The 16,749-nt window shown below is 49.8% G+C and overlaps 1 protein-coding gene across 2 annotated transcripts in view; it reads left to right on the top strand.

The window, feature by feature from the left end:
* ELP3 (elongator acetyltransferase complex subunit 3) overlaps window positions 1-11,272 on the top strand; it is an 89,481-nt gene extending 78,209 nt beyond the window's left edge. For both annotated transcript variants that reach the window (XM_026066962.1, XM_026066963.1), the window contains one exon: window positions 10,970-11,272. In XM_026066962.1, the coding sequence (XP_025922747.1) occupies window positions 10,970-11,046 (77 nt within the window). In that variant the 3' untranslated portion in view covers window positions 11,047-11,272. The remainder of the gene's footprint in view (window positions 1-10,969) is intronic.
* The last annotated feature ends 5,477 nt before the right edge of the window (window positions 11,273-16,749 follow it).

Here is a 16,749-nt window from a genome sequence, read left to right as displayed (position 1 = left end):
TAGTTTGTTTGTAAAGAATATATTCCCTCCTGCTTCAGGGATAGCCACTGGCTTTCCGTGTGGGTTTCCAGTGGTATCTTCTCCATGAAAACACTAGTTGTACCACCCAGCATTGCTTCTGTGTGCCCTTTGCATGTTCATGTGTCTTCAGTGGGTGAAAGCCACTTTCCTCTAAACCTTACACCACTGGCACGTGCAGAGTCCTCTCGGCACCTGATACCTGTCAGCACAGGGAACTGCCTCCAACTTCGCTTTCTTTGGAGACAACAGAGGTTCTGGCAGTCTCAACACTGGTGGCATTTTGCCGTGACAGTACTTGGCTTATCGCTTATCTTACCTTGGTAACCTGAGTCCCACATACAAAGTTAAGATGGGGCTATGCCGGAGTATTCCCTTTATTCTAAGCAGCAAGTATATCGGGGCGTCGGGCAGAGGAACTGAAGGTACCTGACTACCAAGTAGACATCTCCATCCCTGCCTACCTGTCCTGAGTCAGCTGCCAAAGGAGAGGGACAGCACCTTTACACTACCGTGTTGTGCTTAAAGGGCTRGTGTTGAAGAGCATGCTGGTGACAGCAGATGAGCTGGCTCCTTGCTTTAGTGACTCTGGAAGCTGAGATGCCGTAGGTGGGGCTGCTGCCTCCTCCACGGGCAAGTTGGGCCAGCAACGCACAGACAAAATGCTTGTGCGTTATAAGACTGCARATTACTTCTCAAACAGTAAAAGGTAGCTTTCTAAATACAGTGCTCTTGCACGGAGGAGCTTTTTCGACTGCAGTGTGTGCTGTGACGTCTGTCTGTGTTATCTGTTCGTGCTGGCGTTAGAAAAGCAGACAAGCTTGGCTGGTACCAACAGGATTGCCTCCTTATCTCTGTCCAGAAGTCGCTTGTTTGAGGGGGCTGGGGATGGGATTGAATTCCCCTATCGCAGGCGCTTGCCCTGTTAAAGCTGAATGCGCTGTTAGTAAGCACCCTTTCCTCTCTCCTTTAAAGTAGACGCGTTTTGTCACCCGTGCCTACGCCGTCTCCGGTAGCCTTCAAACGAGCCTTACCGATAATTTACACGGAGACTGGGGAGGTGTCTGCAGCCGCAGCCAGATCTGCACCAGCACGCCTCATCTTCTGAAGCCGGAGTTTAACGTCTCCCTGCAGCGAGATTTCACTGTAGCCTCGCTGCATGCCGGTGACGTCGCAGCCTTATCGCAGTGGTGTGGAGGTCTGGCACCACCGCTGCTCTCCGCTATAAGCTAATTACTATGCGGCAAGCTGATCACTTCTCCCCCAGACCGGGTTTCTATTTGTGTTCTGTCAAGTGGAAAATTAACATGGACACAGGCCAGGAATGTCTTCTGCCTGAGTGCGCCGGGGCCGAAGGTGGCGACGGGAAAGCAGGATGAATTTCTGAATGGGAGGTGTGTAGGATCAGGTGATGGCGAGCATCGCCAGCTTGTTTCATTAGCCGGCTCATCAGGGAAGTCGAGTAGCCAAAGAAGAGCCGGAGAATAATTGCCCGTAGCGTACACGCAACCGTCATTAACGGCTAATCTATGCTCTTTGTTCAGCTCTGAACTGAACAATATTTCTGCAGAGCAGGTAAGGGGTATTGAGTGCAGATTTTTCAAGGGAGAGGCTGGCTATCTTGAGCTGCATTCGTTCAGTACCTGACACCCTTTCAGAGCCCTTGTGCTAGAGATGCAAACGTAATTGCTGTTCAAGTGACTCCCTGCACTTGCTTTGCTGTTGGAGTCCGGAAGAACATAGGAGCTTTTAGGAATCCTATCAGGAATTTGCAAGAGGGACTACAAAGCAAATGCATGCAAAAATGAGAAGAGATCGTAAAGGGTTTTTTCCCTGGCTAGTCATTCTCACTTCTTGTAGTCAGTAGCGGTATTTTTGGAGTGCTTTGATGCTTTTTATTAGAAATGCATGAGGTAATAACCTCCTTAGGAGCAGCCGCCTGAACTACTGAACGTGTGTGTTGCTGTTGGGGGGGAACCCAACATCACAGAGATTCCCAGTGGGCATATGGGGGTCTTTCTGCTCTTTTCTCACAGTGGTTTCCGTGACCAAAAGTCATTAATACCTGATTTAGTGATCCGTGCTATTAAACTGTAAATCAATGGGAGCCTGTTAAGTAGTTCTTCAGTACAGAGACATTATAACATTAATGATCTCTTTCTGGTTTTGGTGAGCAAGATGGGAAGGTCAGAAGAGAATGCTGATTTCTGACCCCTACCTTCCTGCACTGGATAAATACTGAAAGAGATTCCCAAAGTCATGTACTATGGGCAAAAGCTTGCTTTAAGAGCTGRTGTAGGATGAATTAGGTGCATAGGTACACTGGGAGACTGTATCCTTCAAGATTGCTGACTGTTTCTTTGGGTTTAAAATCTCTAGCACATAGGAGAGAAAATTGGCTGTGAATTCCTCAGATGCTTGATGAGTCATCCTAAATCCCCAAACTTGCAGTAATACCTTGCCAGATGGGTTGAATTTTCAGCAGCCATCTCTGGAAGAAGCCTCAAGACATTATGTAGCCTGTAGATCTAGACTCTTGCAAACCTTTAACTTGACAGATTTGGGTTTTAGTAGCAGGAACATTTTACTCTCCCTGTCTCTCTCAATGCCTGGTGGCCACACTAGTAGTAGCACTTTATTAAATTGTAAGAGAAACTGTGGTATTAACTTGTAAATATTTAATTTTGCTTGGTTTAGAGTCAAAAGATCTGTTAACTCTGGCTTCATCTGTCAGAACTAAAGGCAGCGTTGGCTTGGTGGCTTTCGTTCTCCTGGAAGTGAAGTCTCTCAGTGCAGCTGCTTTTGGACAGGCCTGTTTAGTCATTAATGAAATATTGCCTCTATAATAAAGAGATCAATGAGATGTAATCTCACCATCTGGAAGCTCCAGGATGGTTCTTAACTGATTTTTAAATGACAAAGTCTGCGAATACAATGAAGGCATCTCCTGTGTGCTAAGTAACACCCCAAAAGTGGAAAGCTGCAAAATCAGTTCTTTAATTCTACCATTAGATTTTACCTCATTGTTTTTATAAAAATTTATATTGGTGACAGTCTTGGTTTTGAGATTTTTGCCTTAAGAACACACTAGAAAATCCCAGAGTGATCCGTTTGTTAACATTACAAAGCTTTTGCTCCGGTTTTCCTTGTTAGCTGGGTACTCTTACCAGCAAACAAATTCTTCCATGTTACAAGATAAGCGAAAATACAGTATATCTGCTTTGTTGCAGTGAAACTTCACGATTGGTTTCCTAACCTATTCTGCCAAGATAACGTAATCCTTAGATCCTTAGTTATTTTGTTCGCTTAAATCAGCAGTGTATAAAGAGCAAGTTGTAAAAGGGAAGAATAAAGGTCTCCCTTGCTGTTTAAGCGGTGTTTCTGCCTTCTTGTTCATCAAGCAGAAGAGCTGGCCACAACCTGGGGAGAAGATCAGCTTTATTAGAAGGGGATGGCGTCTCTCTGCCTTTGCATCAAATCCAGAGTGTTCATTAAAACATGAGTTTTCAGAGCAGGGATTGGATGGGCGGAGGGGGAAAGGGGATGCTAATGCTACGCAGGGCTTGTTGCTTGTGGGTTCAAAAATAATCCAGTCTCGAATTTGAGAGCCATCGCTGTTTTGTAGTTAAAGGACCTATGTGAAGGGAGGTGGTGAGCTGGTTAAGGGAGACCCAGGGTTCAAAACTGTCTTTTATCACTGGCTTAGTTTGTGATTTCGGACAAATTATCCAGCTRCTTGGGATCTCGGCTCTTCTTCTGGAACATGGTGATGACGGTACCTGCTAGACGGAGGTGTTGTGAAAATGATACTTTAAGAAGTATGGGGAGCWATCTTTGCAGGAAGAAAGCACAACTCTCATTTGACAGTCACAAAAAATATAGACGGGGTTTCAGGTGCAGATTTCTCTTTCGGGTTCAACAAAAWGCAGCATCCAAACTAAATGCAGGGTTGGGCACAATTGCTGTTAGCGAGTTTAATTCTGTTACTCATTTGGGCCTTACCAGAGGAATGATTATGAAAAGCTTCAGACCCAGTGGTATTAACAATTATGTAAGTACATACAAAAGATATGTCTAAATCACAGCTCTAGCTGTGATGCTGATTAGCTCTTTATTGTTGCTTCAGCAGAAGGAGGTCATGAAATACTGAACTTTTCTCATCCCAGGTTTTCATCCCTTCAGAGATCCTTGTGGGCACGGTGGCAGAACTGCTGTGCCGGCAGAACGCTTCAGACTCCAGAGCTGTAACATGCTTACAAGCACAAAATCCTTTAAAATATTGAAAAGAATTTCCAGTACTCATTTTTTAGAGCAGAATTATTGAAATACAAATATTTTCAGAGAACTTTATTAAAGAAAAAAAAAATTATCCCCACTTTCCATTAGTATTGTCTGGATTATGTTGTCTGAGGACTGCCAGAACATTAGTAGTTCTCAGTATTTCTCARCAGGAATCTGTTGTGACCATATCTGTGTTTTCCTCTCTGTGCTAATTTGAAAATTAGCATCATAAAAAAAAAAGCATCATATTTGTAATATATTGGGTAACATTTCCAAAAGCCCCTAATTCTAATTTTCAGAGKTTTTTAACTCCCAGTATCTTTAGGAACTTTGGAGAAATGAGTTGCCAATTATCTAACTTTAAAAAAAATATATCTTTGCTGACTGCTTAGTTATTGATCTAGGGACTGTTCATTGGCTTCTTAATTTAACAACTTTRGTTCTGATTGCTCTGAAGTGCTTAGGTTTTCTCAGTCGATGCTAAGAGTGTTGGTTTTTTCCATTTCCTTGGTGCTGATAAGGGTTTTTTGGTTATCTCAGATCCTTTGGCTTTTTCCCATTGTTACTGTGCTTTGCRGTTGGTTGTTCGTGATTCATGTGAAACAGCCTCATGTTTTCCCTAAAGATAAAACAGTRTTGTGAAAACTGTAAATACCAAACCAAACTAATCAGAGGTCATAGATGGATATTATGTGTGTTCTGAGCTCATACATCRTTTTGGAAATGTGTGTTTTTAGGTTAGTTTCCAATACACATGAYAGATGAGATGGTTTTCTCTCATGTTTCTTTGGGTTGTGTTTGACCTTCACCGGGAGCTGGAACGCGCTGTTAAATCAAATAGGTTTGTTCTGAGAGAGCAACAGGTAGAAGTGAATCRGTTGGTTCCTTCCTTGCATTGCTTTCACAGCCGGAATCTGAGAATTTGTCCACCTGATGCTGGACGCTGTGGAGGCAGGACTGGAGAGAAGGCCACAGGGATCTCAYGTTCCTACCATTCATATGTATTTGAAGCCGTATTTTTGAGCATTCCTTATATAAGTAGTTCCTACCAACTTTAAGAACAAGGAAACCCGAGGAAAGGTTAGTTCCAGGGCAGGCTTTGGGCGCTTGCTTGAGTGGTTGCCAGCTGACATAAAATGCCACTTTGCTTTGAAATCCTTCATGAAATCTAGCTTTTGAATAGCCGTGGATTTCGCTACAAGGCATTTGTTTGAAAGCTAGCAAAGTCGTCTTAGACTTCGTGAAGGTCAAAGCAAGAAGCATAATGAAAAATCTGAAACTTATGTTTTAGCAGCAGCCTAGTGTCTCCACCAGCACTCATGGAAGGAGTCGTGTTTGCTCACTTGCCCCTGACATCATGCTCCAAGTCATCTGACCCCAAATCCTGAGAGACTATAAAACGTGAGCTTTGTGATCTCTGAAGAACGACCTTTGAATACTTTGGCAGTGTCAGTCTGGTCATGGGAAGTGTGCTTGGACCAAGGGGATTCTCTCAGAGCTTTTGCTTTCTTTGGTTGCTCTTTTAGGTGTACTTAAAAGGCAGATATTTATGGTCTCTCCAGCAGAAGTGGCTTCCAAGCCCCCTGTCCAACTCTATGAAATCTGTCTCTTACTGATGTCTATGGAAATTCTGCACATGACTGGGGAAGCATTTTTTGCTTTCTTTTCCATGCCTTTTTGAAACCAAAAGTTATATTGCAGCTAGAGCAGAACATTCCCTTTGTAGAGCCCTACAGTGCTCAGCAGCTCCATGGCAGTCAAGGAGGGAACATCCTTCCTAATATCAAAAGAAGCAGCCTCAACCATCCCAAATCCCAGAGGCTGGGTGGAGATTCACTGCTGATTCTGGGTGAAATTCTTGGTGTTTTGATAAATGTAGCATTTTCCTGTCCTGTTGCCTGCACTAACCAAGTGCCCTTTTCTCAGCACTTCTGCAGGAAAGTCCTACTTGACAGAGGTCCTATGGAGAATTGGGGTGTCCCCACTGTGAGCCCAGGGCTCTTTGGTCCTAAGGCAAAAAACTGCACAAGTTAGTTATTCCTGCAAAACTCTGAAGAGGTTTCGCTGTCACCAGTTGCAGCTGGCATGTTAATGGATTGAGGCAATTTGGAAAGTTCAGCTGACTCAGGTTCACTGCCTTATAGTTCCTTGCACATAGGGCTCCTCTAACGGTTTCTAAGAAATATTTTGAGGGGGAAGGAAGCTGTGAGACATCATATATGCATTGATTGTGCTTCTTTAGAAGAGATTTCAGCTGTTGCCGAAAGACGTGGAGGCCTGTGTACAGATAATTCTCTTGTGATCCTCGGTAAGTCTCCACTGTGGAAATTTTATGAACTTTTAGGAGCTCTTTAATGATCCTGAAAACAATCTCATTTTCACTTAGTTCTGTGACTGGTGAGCCATGGCAAAGGAATCTTTGAGGATACTTGGCCTTAGGTGCTGCATTGCAATATCCTGGTGTGGCAGGGTTGAGTCAGAAGAGTTTATTTATGGGCTCTGCACAGAAAAGGTCACTGGCAGGGGGTTTGCAATGAAATCTGATTTCYACCTTCCTCTGGGTCGCTATCCTGTACTCACTGCTTTTCCTTCTGAGCTGAAAGAGCGTTTAACCCTGACACAGTGGTCATCTATTTTCTCTGTCTCCTGCTGCAGACAGATTTGATTTTTTTTTTTTTTTTGAAGTTCAATTTTGCAGTTTAAACATTATGGTAAAAAGCCAACTTTGGGGTTTTATCAGTGGGATTCACCATTATTCAGACTTCCAACAGATGAGAACAAAAGACTGTTAAATTAACCAGAAGCCGTTGCCAGAAAATGTGTAATTTGAAGATTGCAGTGAGGGACGCTTCCAAAAACCCCCAGCTGGCCTGTGACCGTGGGTTTCTGTCCAGGCAGGTGTGATCAAAGCCCTGTCCCTTCGACCAAACCAGTGCTGGTGAATCTGGCAGCGGTGGTTTGAATACAACCTCACGTCCCGGCATTTGGAGGGGGTCACTGCCCTTCGRACTTAGGGACAGCTGAGACGAACGCAGGCATGGGTGCGGGTCCCGTTTAGCCTTTCCGCTGTAGGGGCAGGACTTTTGGCCAAAGGGCCCGTGGGTGGCTCTGTAGGTGGTAACACCTTACCTGCCAGGCGCTTGTTTTAGTGCAGGCAAGTGAGACCTGGCATCCAGCCGGGTTTTGTTGCAGTCTGAGAGGCTTTTGGCCTTACTCTTTCAATTTTGGATGATGCTGTTTCTTTTCGCTGGAAGGTGCAAGCGTGACTTTGAGCGAAGGGAAGACTCCTGTCTGACCAGGTTCTTGTGGCCTGCCAGCTGCTGGGTGCAGCCAGCTGGTGTTTGCTGTGAATGAGGGCAGCAAAGATCCATGAAGAGAAGAGAACTTGTGTTGTCAAGACCTTCCTTTCAGGCACACTTAACGGACAAGTATTGGGTGCATCTTAGGCGTTATGGATTGCTTCTCCAACCCTTACCCTAATATGAAGTGTGAGCAGATGAAATGGCACGTTGTTTTAATAGCTGTAGCTTTGATTTTTCTTGCCGCTACACGTGCCCAGAAGCCAGCCGTATCGTCCTGCTACTTTGTTTGTTACCTTCAACGGTTTGGAATTCACATTTGCACAAAGTTGTGATAAGTTCAGAATAGAGATGACTATTTCATTAGTGAACACGAATTCCTTCTGCCTGATTTATAGCCAGTTATTAGTGTCCCGCAGATCTCTTGTTCCATTTAGCAGTGCCTACTGCGTTACACTCTGCACATCGAGGAGGAAGGCTGTGGCTCGTTTCTGGCCGTATGCCTGCTTTTAATTCCATGTTTCAGCACCCTATTTCTTTTCCAGTTATGCCATGCTGCTCTCAAAACAACCTTCCTCCGTTCTGGCTGCGATTTCCCTGATATGCTTTGATTACAAAGAGATGCCTTCGTACTAGAGGCGTCCCGATGAGTATCGGAGGCTGCGTTTGTTAGCCTTTCGGTTCAGAGCGGCAGAGAGGGGGTCGGCAGTGAAACCCGCGCTCATCCATGCCTGCTGCCCATCGGGTTGGCTCGCAGAGAGATTTTGGTGCATTTCAGCAAGGTTCCTTTTGGAGGAAACCGAACCGTGAGCTTTGCTCCGGCCGCAGATTAAACACACCCCACCCTCTGAAAGGGGCAGAGAGGTCTGAATGGATGACCAGCTCTTTGGCCATCTTCCAACCGTGCATGCGGTGGGGACATCTAGTCTGAAGTAAACGCCCCAGTTGCATACAGTGTAGGTGTATGGGCTTGAGCACCAAGTGCTTCAATCTACTGATCTCCTGTTGAGCCAAATTAGACTGTAAGCAGTCTGCCTAGCTGGCTTGTACCTCCGCACCTACTTGCTTTCCCCTGCTTCCAGATTTAAATGCTGCCACTGTACCGTGACCAGCCTGCCCCATTACGCCGTAGCAGGATGAAGTCTCTTGCGTGGATGGGCTCTGCCTTCTGCGCAGTCCCCTTGTAAGCAACAGATTTCTGCCTCTCTCTCCTCATTATCATTTAATCCAGGCATTGAATTCCCAGGTCCGTTATGGGCTGATGGTAGAGGTGTTGTGGCAGCTTCTCTATTATCCTGTACACTTGGCTTCCACGCTTGAATGCAATGGCTGCTTCTTGAGATGATCTTGGTGAGGGCTTTCCCCATCAAAACAGGTAGCTTCCTGCGTCAGAAACACTCCTCGGTGTTGGAGCTAGTGAGACGTCCCAGATCGGCCTGCACATGTAGCCCGCAGCTTGAGGAGTCCCTGCTTCGTCTTCTCATAAGACCTTCCTGCTGAAGGACTGTAGTTCTGTGCAAGAAGTCACTGCCGTGAGCACGGCTGAGATGACGACTGAGACGCTTCGGAGGCAGCACTGTGTGGGATCCCTGGGGCGCAGGGCCGGCCAACTGCATCATCAGTCGTGTTAATGACTTGAACCCGTTGCCCTCAAACGAGGAAGAGTTAGTGCTTAACTAGCACCGCTTAATAGCTCTGAGATTAATGGAGGCAGCACATAATGCTCCGACACAACCTAAATTACCTTCTTTTAAAATCCACCCATATTCCAGGAGCTTTAGTAAAAAGGGGGAGGCTTAAATAACTCTGGTCAAGGTGCTTTTAAAACAATCAGCTGAATTACTCCACTGTCCCTCAGTTCCGAGAGGATTGTTCTTTAGGTTTCCCTCATCCTTTTAACCAAATTGTTGGTTAAATTTTGGGCTGCTGATGGGGTGGCTCTGTTTTGCGAGCAAAACCTGTATGCCATATCCCAGCATCTCTGCTACCGAACCCAGAGGATGTTTTTTCGGCAAGATGCTGCCAAAGGTGGTGGTTTACACAAGGCCAGAGATGCCAGCTGTCCCGGGCAGAGATCAGGGAGAGGGGAGCGGAGGTCTGGGCAGTTGCCTTGCGTTCGGCTTCGTCTTYGGGCTCACCCCTCAGCTTAGCGAATTTGGGGTTCTTTGGCCGTGATTTTTCAAGCTCTTCTCCACTTGAGTTGGAACGAGGAGCATGAGTGCTTTTGGGGGCCTGGGTTTTGGGCGTCTCAGTTTCTGTATCTCAAATTAACGTTAGGCTGCTCTAAGCCGTTGGCCCGGGGGTTTGGCTGGAGCGGAGGTGCAGAAGCAGGCTGGTAGCTATTGCGAGGCCAGTTCAGGAGATGCATTACAGCTCTCTTAAACAAGTCTGTCAAAGCAGCGATAGCTCAAGACGAGTTGCTCTATCGGTGTGCGGGTGGGGGAGGAAGGGGTTACGAGCCGGACGGGGTCACTGTACGCGGGCGATGCAGCTGATTCCTGGAGAGCCATTTGCAAGCGCCACAGTTTCCAGGAACCCGCCGCGGGGATGAGATCGGAGGTAAGAGGGGCCGCTTTTCTTCATGCCGAGCCGTGTCCTCTCTGTCCTTCTGTCCCCATCCACCAGCTGCGCTGACAATGGTGCCGCGACGTTGAGCTCTTCCTCCCTCCTCCCGCTCCCGATGACTAATGTCTGCATCTGTGAGTGATTAGATAAGGTGAGGGGGATGGCTGCCGTAATGGACCTGTCCTCCTGCAGGATGTTGCCCGCGCGGCAGCGTTTGCCCCCGGAGCCGGGCTTACCCGGCGCTCGGACGCTGCGGGCTCTCGTTAAGAGAGGAAGGAGGGGGAAGAGGCGGTTTAAGAACCGAGGCGCTCGGAGCCTTCGCTTTCGACGAGGAAATTGGATTGCGACCGCGGAGCCCGCTCGTATAGCTGAAGTGGAGCTGAGCTCATTTCTGGGAGCGGCTGGCCGGCGCTCGCTGGGGTCTAGAGCCCTTCAGTTCCTGGTAACGGTGCCTGCAGCTGGGCCGCCTGCTCTCGAGAGCCTGCCTTTGGGTTTCGTCGTACCCGGCCTGCTCTGACCTCCCCATTCCCGGACACGGTACGCCGCTCTTCTCCTCCCGCTTCCTGCGGCCGCTTTAGGGCGAGCAAGGGGCGCTCCCCGTGCCGCATCGCCGCTCTGCGCGCGTCAAGGGAGGACTAGGTTGCTCTGAGGTCCTGAAACGGCTTCGGTCCTGGGCTGCGTGGGTCTGCCGAGGTCCTTTCACGCTAAACATTCCTCCTGCGGAAGCGACTTTCCTGGCCAGCCCTGGCTTCTCAGACCGGTTTGTTGGCACACTGATTTAGGCTTTTTTGTCGTTGCTCTCGCAGGTGTCGGCACGAGGAACTACTACAGGAAGATCGGCTACGAGCTGGAAGGGCCTTACATGGTGAAAAGGCTGCACTGACCCCCGGTGAGGTCCTCGGCCCCTGCCAACCGTTGGGAGAAGAAGATAGGAGGCTCCTCTTGGAAAGAAAGCTCAAGGCGACGGATGCAAGCCGAAAACCAAAGCCTGCCAGCTGGAAGGTCCTTGCTTCTGCCAGATGGGCCATGTCCTCACAGAATCACAGAATCGCTGAGGTTGGAAGGGACCTCTGGAGATCATCTAGTCCAACCCCCCTGCTCAAGCAGGGTCACCTAGAGCACATTGCACAGGATTGCATCCGGGCGCGTTTTGAATATCTCCAGCGAAGGAGACTCCACCACCTCTCGGGGCAACCTGTTCCAGTGCTCTGTCACCCTCACAGTGAAAAAGTTTTTCCTCATGTTCAGATGGAAGCGTCTGTGTTTCRGTTTGTGCCCGTTGCCTCGCGTCCTGTCGCTGGGCACCACTGAAAAGAGTCTGGYCCCATCCTCACGACACCCTCCCTTCAGATACGTGTACACATTCATAAGATCTCCTCTCAGCCTTCTCTTCTCCAGGCTAAACAGGCCCAGCTCTCTCAGCCTTTCCTCATAAGAGAGATGCTCCAGTCCCCTAATCATCTTTGTGGCCCTTCGCTGGACTTGCTCCAGTAGTGCCACATYCCTCTTGTACTGGGGAGCCCAGAACTGGAAGCAGTACTCCAGATGTGGCCTCACCAGGGCTGAGCAGAGGGGGAGAATCACCTCCCTCGACCTGCTGGCAACACTCTTCCTGATGCACCCCAGGATACCATTGGCCTTCTTGTCCACAAGGGCACATTGCTGCCTCATGCTTAACTTGGTGTCCACCAGCACTCCCAGGTCCTTCTCCGCAGAGCTGCTTTCCAGCAGGTCAACCCCCAACCTGTCCTGGTGCAGGGGGTTATTCCTCCCCAGGTGCAGGACCCTGCACTTCCCTTTGATGAACTTCATGAGGTTCCTCTCCGCCCACCTCTCCAGCCTGTCCAGGTCTCTCTGAATGGCAGCACAGCCTTTTGGGGTATCAGCCACTCCTCCCAGTTTTGTATCATCTGCAGACTTGCTGAGGGTGCACTCTGTGCCTTCATCCAGGTCATTGATGAAGAAGTTGAACAAGACTGGACCCAGTACTGACCCCTGGGGGACACCGCTAGCTCCAGGCCTCCAACTAGACTCTGTGCCACTGATCACAACTCTCTGAGCTCTGCCATTCAGCCAGTTCTCAATCCACCTCACTGTCCACTCATCTAGCCCACACTTCCTGAGCTTGCCTATGAGGATGCTATGGGAGACAGTGTCGAAAGCCTTGCTGAAGTCTAGGTAGACAACATCCACTGCTCTCCCCTCATCTACCCAGCCAGTCATTCCATCATAGAAGGCTATCAGATTGGTTAGGCATGATTTCCCCTTGGTGAAGCCATGCTGACTACTCCTGATACCTTCTTTTCCTCCACATGCKTGGAGATGGCTTCCAGGATGAGCTGCTCCATCACCTTTCCAGGGATGGAGGTGAGGCTGACTGGCCTGTAGTTGCCTGGGTCCTCCTTCTTGCCCTTTTTGAAGACTGGGGTGACATTGGCTTTCTTCCAGTCCTCGGGCACCTCTCCTGTTCTCCATGACCTTTCAAAGATGATGRAGAGTGGCTTAGCAATACCATCCGCCAGCTCCCTCAGCACTCGTGGGTGCATCCCATCAGGGCCCATGGATTTGTGGGTGTCAAGTTTGCTTAAATGATCTCTAACCCGATCCTCCTCCACCAAGGGAAAGTCTTCCTTTCTCCAGACTTTCTCTCTTGCCTCCAGGGTCTGGGGTTCCTGAGGGCTGGCCTCAGCAGTAAAGACTGAAGCAAAGAAGGCATTCAGTAACTCTGCCTTCTCTGCATCCTTCGTCACCAGGGCACCCACCCCATTCAGCAAAGGGCCCACATTTTCCCTAGTCTTCCTCTTGCTGCTGATGCATTTGAAGAAGCCCTTCTTGCTGTCCTTGACATCTCTAGCCAGATTTAATTCCAAACGGGCCTTAGCCTTCCTCGTCGCATCCCTGCATACTCTGACAATGTTCCTATATTCCTCCCAAGTGGCCTGTCCCCCTTTCCACTTTCTGTAKACTTCTCCTCGGGGAGGAGCAGTTCTGCTGAGGTCTGCCGCTGCCCCGGGAGAGCTCGTGGACGTGTCACGTGGCGTTACCCACGAAAGCCTGCCGGCTCTCCGGGACTGGCTCCGATGCATCTTAATAAGCAGGGCTGAGTGTGTAGGTGAACCGAAAGCTCCGAGTGTGGGGGGCCTTACTCAACAGCCGGGTGTGAAAAATTTCCATTGTTTTTATGACGCTGTCATCAGGCTTTTAATCTTTGAGTGTTAAAATTGTGCAGGTTGTTCTGAAACACGAACAAATTCCTCCTTTGTGCATCTTTACGCTGGCCTGGCTCTCTTCTATTTATCCCAAGAGGTGCAATTTGATCCTTCTGCAGTAGGACCCCGTGAGGATTGGAAGCCATTACCTTGCTCGTGGTAGGATCTGAGATTATGATTTCAAACGAATCTGTGTTGGGACACGCAGTATGAAAACACCTAAGGTTGGAAGGGACCTCTGAGGTCTCTAGCCCAACCCTGCTCAAAGCAGGACCCATTAGTTCAGGTTGCCCCAGGTCCTGTACAGCAGATGTTTGAATATCTCCAAGGATGGAGGGTCCACAACATCTGGGTCCCTGTTCCAGTATTTGACCACCTGTATGAAAAAGGTTTTCCTGATGTCTAACTGGAACTTACCGTGTTCCAGGCCCGCTGGCCTGTCACTTTGCACCTCTGAGGAAAGTCTCCTTCTGGCTCCTCTGCGCCCTCCCGTTAGGAGCTGTAGCAGTAAGATCCCCCTTTGCCTTCTTTTCTCCAGGCTGTGCAAGCCCAGGTCTCCCGGCACATCAGGTACTCCAACAGCGTAAGCATCCTGGTGGGCCTCCGATGGCCTTGCTCTCCCTGGTCCATGCTGCCAGGCACCTCAGCCCAGGATCAGGTTCCTCAGGCACGAGTTGCCCTTGGAGAAGCCCTGCTGGCTGATCCCCGTCCCCCCCTTTCCTTCGTGCGGCTGGAAGCGGCCTTGAGGAGGACTTGGTCCCGAACTGGCCCGGGGACTGCAGCGAGGTTCCCCGGACCCTCCTCCGTGCCCTCCTTGAGGAGGGCTGTCACGCTCGCCTTTTCCCCGTCATCGGCAATTCCCCGATAGCCGTGACCTTTGGCGGTGGCCCTGGGAGGAGGAGCCGCGCGGCGAGGAAGGCCGCCCGGGTGCCTCCGCGCCGCCCGCCCTGCGCAGGGGAGGGATGCTGTTGCTTCTCGATTTTTTTTTTTTTAAACCGTTTGGGATTGTTTTTCATCCTCCAAGACACAGTTCAGGGGGGAGCTTTAGGATTTTTGGCACCATAAAAGCAGACATGAAAACAGATGCATCGAGATGAGGGATGTGATTTCTGTCCCAAATCCTTACAATTCTCCCCGGAATTTGGTTTTCCTGGTTCTATGGCCCTTAATTACGTCGCGGTGACGCTCGCCCGCTCCGACAGCCTGGGCTTGCAGACAGTGGCCGGGAGAGCTCGCCGCTGCCCCCCCCCCCCAAACGTTGGCCCTYGGGCAAGTCCAGAAACTCCCTGACGTGTTTCTTTTTTTAAGGCTGATGCTTTCTGAGTTTTCTAGGAGCTTTATCACGAAATAAACCACATTTTGTGTCGTATTTTTAGTTTCCCAGTCGTGTGTTGTATTTTTCCTGCGGCGCTTTCGTGCTGCAGCAGCTCCGCTTCCGCCAAACCCTCTTTCCGGGCTTGTCTGCACAGGCTCGGCTTTAGTTTGAAGTGTGATATATCGATTTGACCGTTTGCTATCAGCGCAGCCAAAGGACTCGCAGGTTTGTACTCACTTCTTTACGAGCCCTGGCTTCCGGCCGGGACAGGTTGCTCCTCGGCAGCACGTTCCCTGCGTGCGTCACCGCTGGCACGGGGCGCCATGTCCTGGGAAGGGCTCGGCTGTGCCCACGCTTGCACCTAAAAGCTCAAATCCAAGGGGAAAAAAAAAAAAACCCTTGGAGATCCGTCGCCCGCCCCCACGGCCGTGCTGCAGAGCTGAGTCCAGCTGCAGCTCTGCTCTCCGGCTCTCCCAAACCTCCGAGCGCCCCGGACTCATGACACCCGGCCTGGAAATCCGATGCCAGCAGTGTTTGGAGCGCTGCTTCCTTGGTCACGGGAAATTATGGGAATAAAGTGGGAATAAAGCAGCTCTTTGCTGCGTTCGTGCTCCTCCCCGGCACAGCAGCCGCCTCACGGGGAATTTCACGCATTTCGGCTGAGCGCGGATGTTTGAGCCCCGTAATTTGCACTTTGCGGCGTCCTGCCTGCTGCTCGGGTGGGTTTTATAAGGCYCAGGAGCTCTGAGACCTGCTTTGCCAAAGATTTTACCGTTTGGAGCCTTGCGAGGATTTATGTTGCTATTAAAAAAAAAGAAAAGCCCTTTTCGAGCCTTTTCTGGAAAACAGTGTTGTAAGATTTTGATTATGAACTGTAACATTACTAAGTGCGCCCTGATAAGCTGAATTAAGTCATGGCTAGCGAAAGGCGGCGCTCTGTGCCCAAACCACAACGCTCGGGGCTCGAACCCATCCGTGTCCAGGAGTGCTCTGTGCGCCTTCCCCTTGCTGCCCCGGCCCTTCGCAGTTGACCTCGTTGGTGATCCCTGCCGGGAAACGTATCGAATGTGACCCTTTTCCCTCATTATTTTTCCAATGTGCAATTTCACAGTATTTTTRGCTTTGCGAGGCTGATGCTTTCAAGCCCAAGAGCAGCCGAGGGRCCATCGATGGCCAAAAAAAAATCAAGGTATTTTGAGCCTGGAATCGAGGCTTCCCACACCGGGACCCGCCGAAGGAGGAGATCARCACCTCCTTCGGGGCAAGGGGCTGGCCCGGGGCGAGATCCTCCGGGAATAATTTTTTTCTTTTTTTTTTTTTTTTTTTAATTAAGAAAAAGGTGAGTCATGCCCATTTCTGCATTAATTTCAGCCCCTCGCGTTTCTCCCCTTCTAACTTTCRGGGGCAGACGATCCTTTTCTGCCTCCCGGCAGCGGGGAGCTCGGGTGCAGCTCGGCGAGTACCGACCTGCTCGGGGCAGCACTAATGCTGCGATTTCGTCAGCGCGGTTTTTGCTCTTTCTGCCCCAAAAAGCAGCTCTGCCACWTTCAATATTTCTCTGGAGTCTATTTATAGGCCTTTTCCTTATAGATGCGACGTGCCCAGGTGGGGACCATGGCCCCCCCCCCCCGTTTTTGCCCATTTTATATTCAAGAGGCCATTCCGCCTTTGAAACCGCTGAGATTAGCACAGTGCACGTTGTTCACCTGATTGGGGTTTTGGGGGCTTTATTTTTGGTCCACTTGGGAAAAACACCCACCCGCTCCCTGGGTGCTCGGGGTGGGAACTGCGCCCGCTGGGGGTGGCTGGGATCTGACCGTCGCCGTAGGGCCAAGCCCCGTGCGCAGGCTCGGGGGCTGTTTCCATCCGTGCTCGCGGCCTTCGTGCCACCGCAGCGAGGGCTCGGGGCAGCTTCCCGGCGGCAGTGAGTCTCTGACCCTGCAGCTCATGGCAAATAAAGGCAGCAAAAAGTGAGCTTAAAGGGGAGCCAAGCGCYGCTCCCGCCTTCGAAAAGCCTCAGCGGCCTCGATGAGGAGCGTGCGAAGGCTCTCGCAGGAGCAAG

This window comes from Apteryx rowi, unplaced genomic scaffold (assembly GCF_003343035.1).
Source record: "Apteryx rowi isolate R43461 unplaced genomic scaffold, aptRow1 scaffold_251, whole genome shotgun sequence".
Taxonomy (NCBI): domain Eukaryota; kingdom Metazoa; phylum Chordata; class Aves; order Apterygiformes; family Apterygidae; genus Apteryx; species Apteryx rowi.
This window is presented reverse-complemented; position numbering and strand designations above follow the sequence as displayed.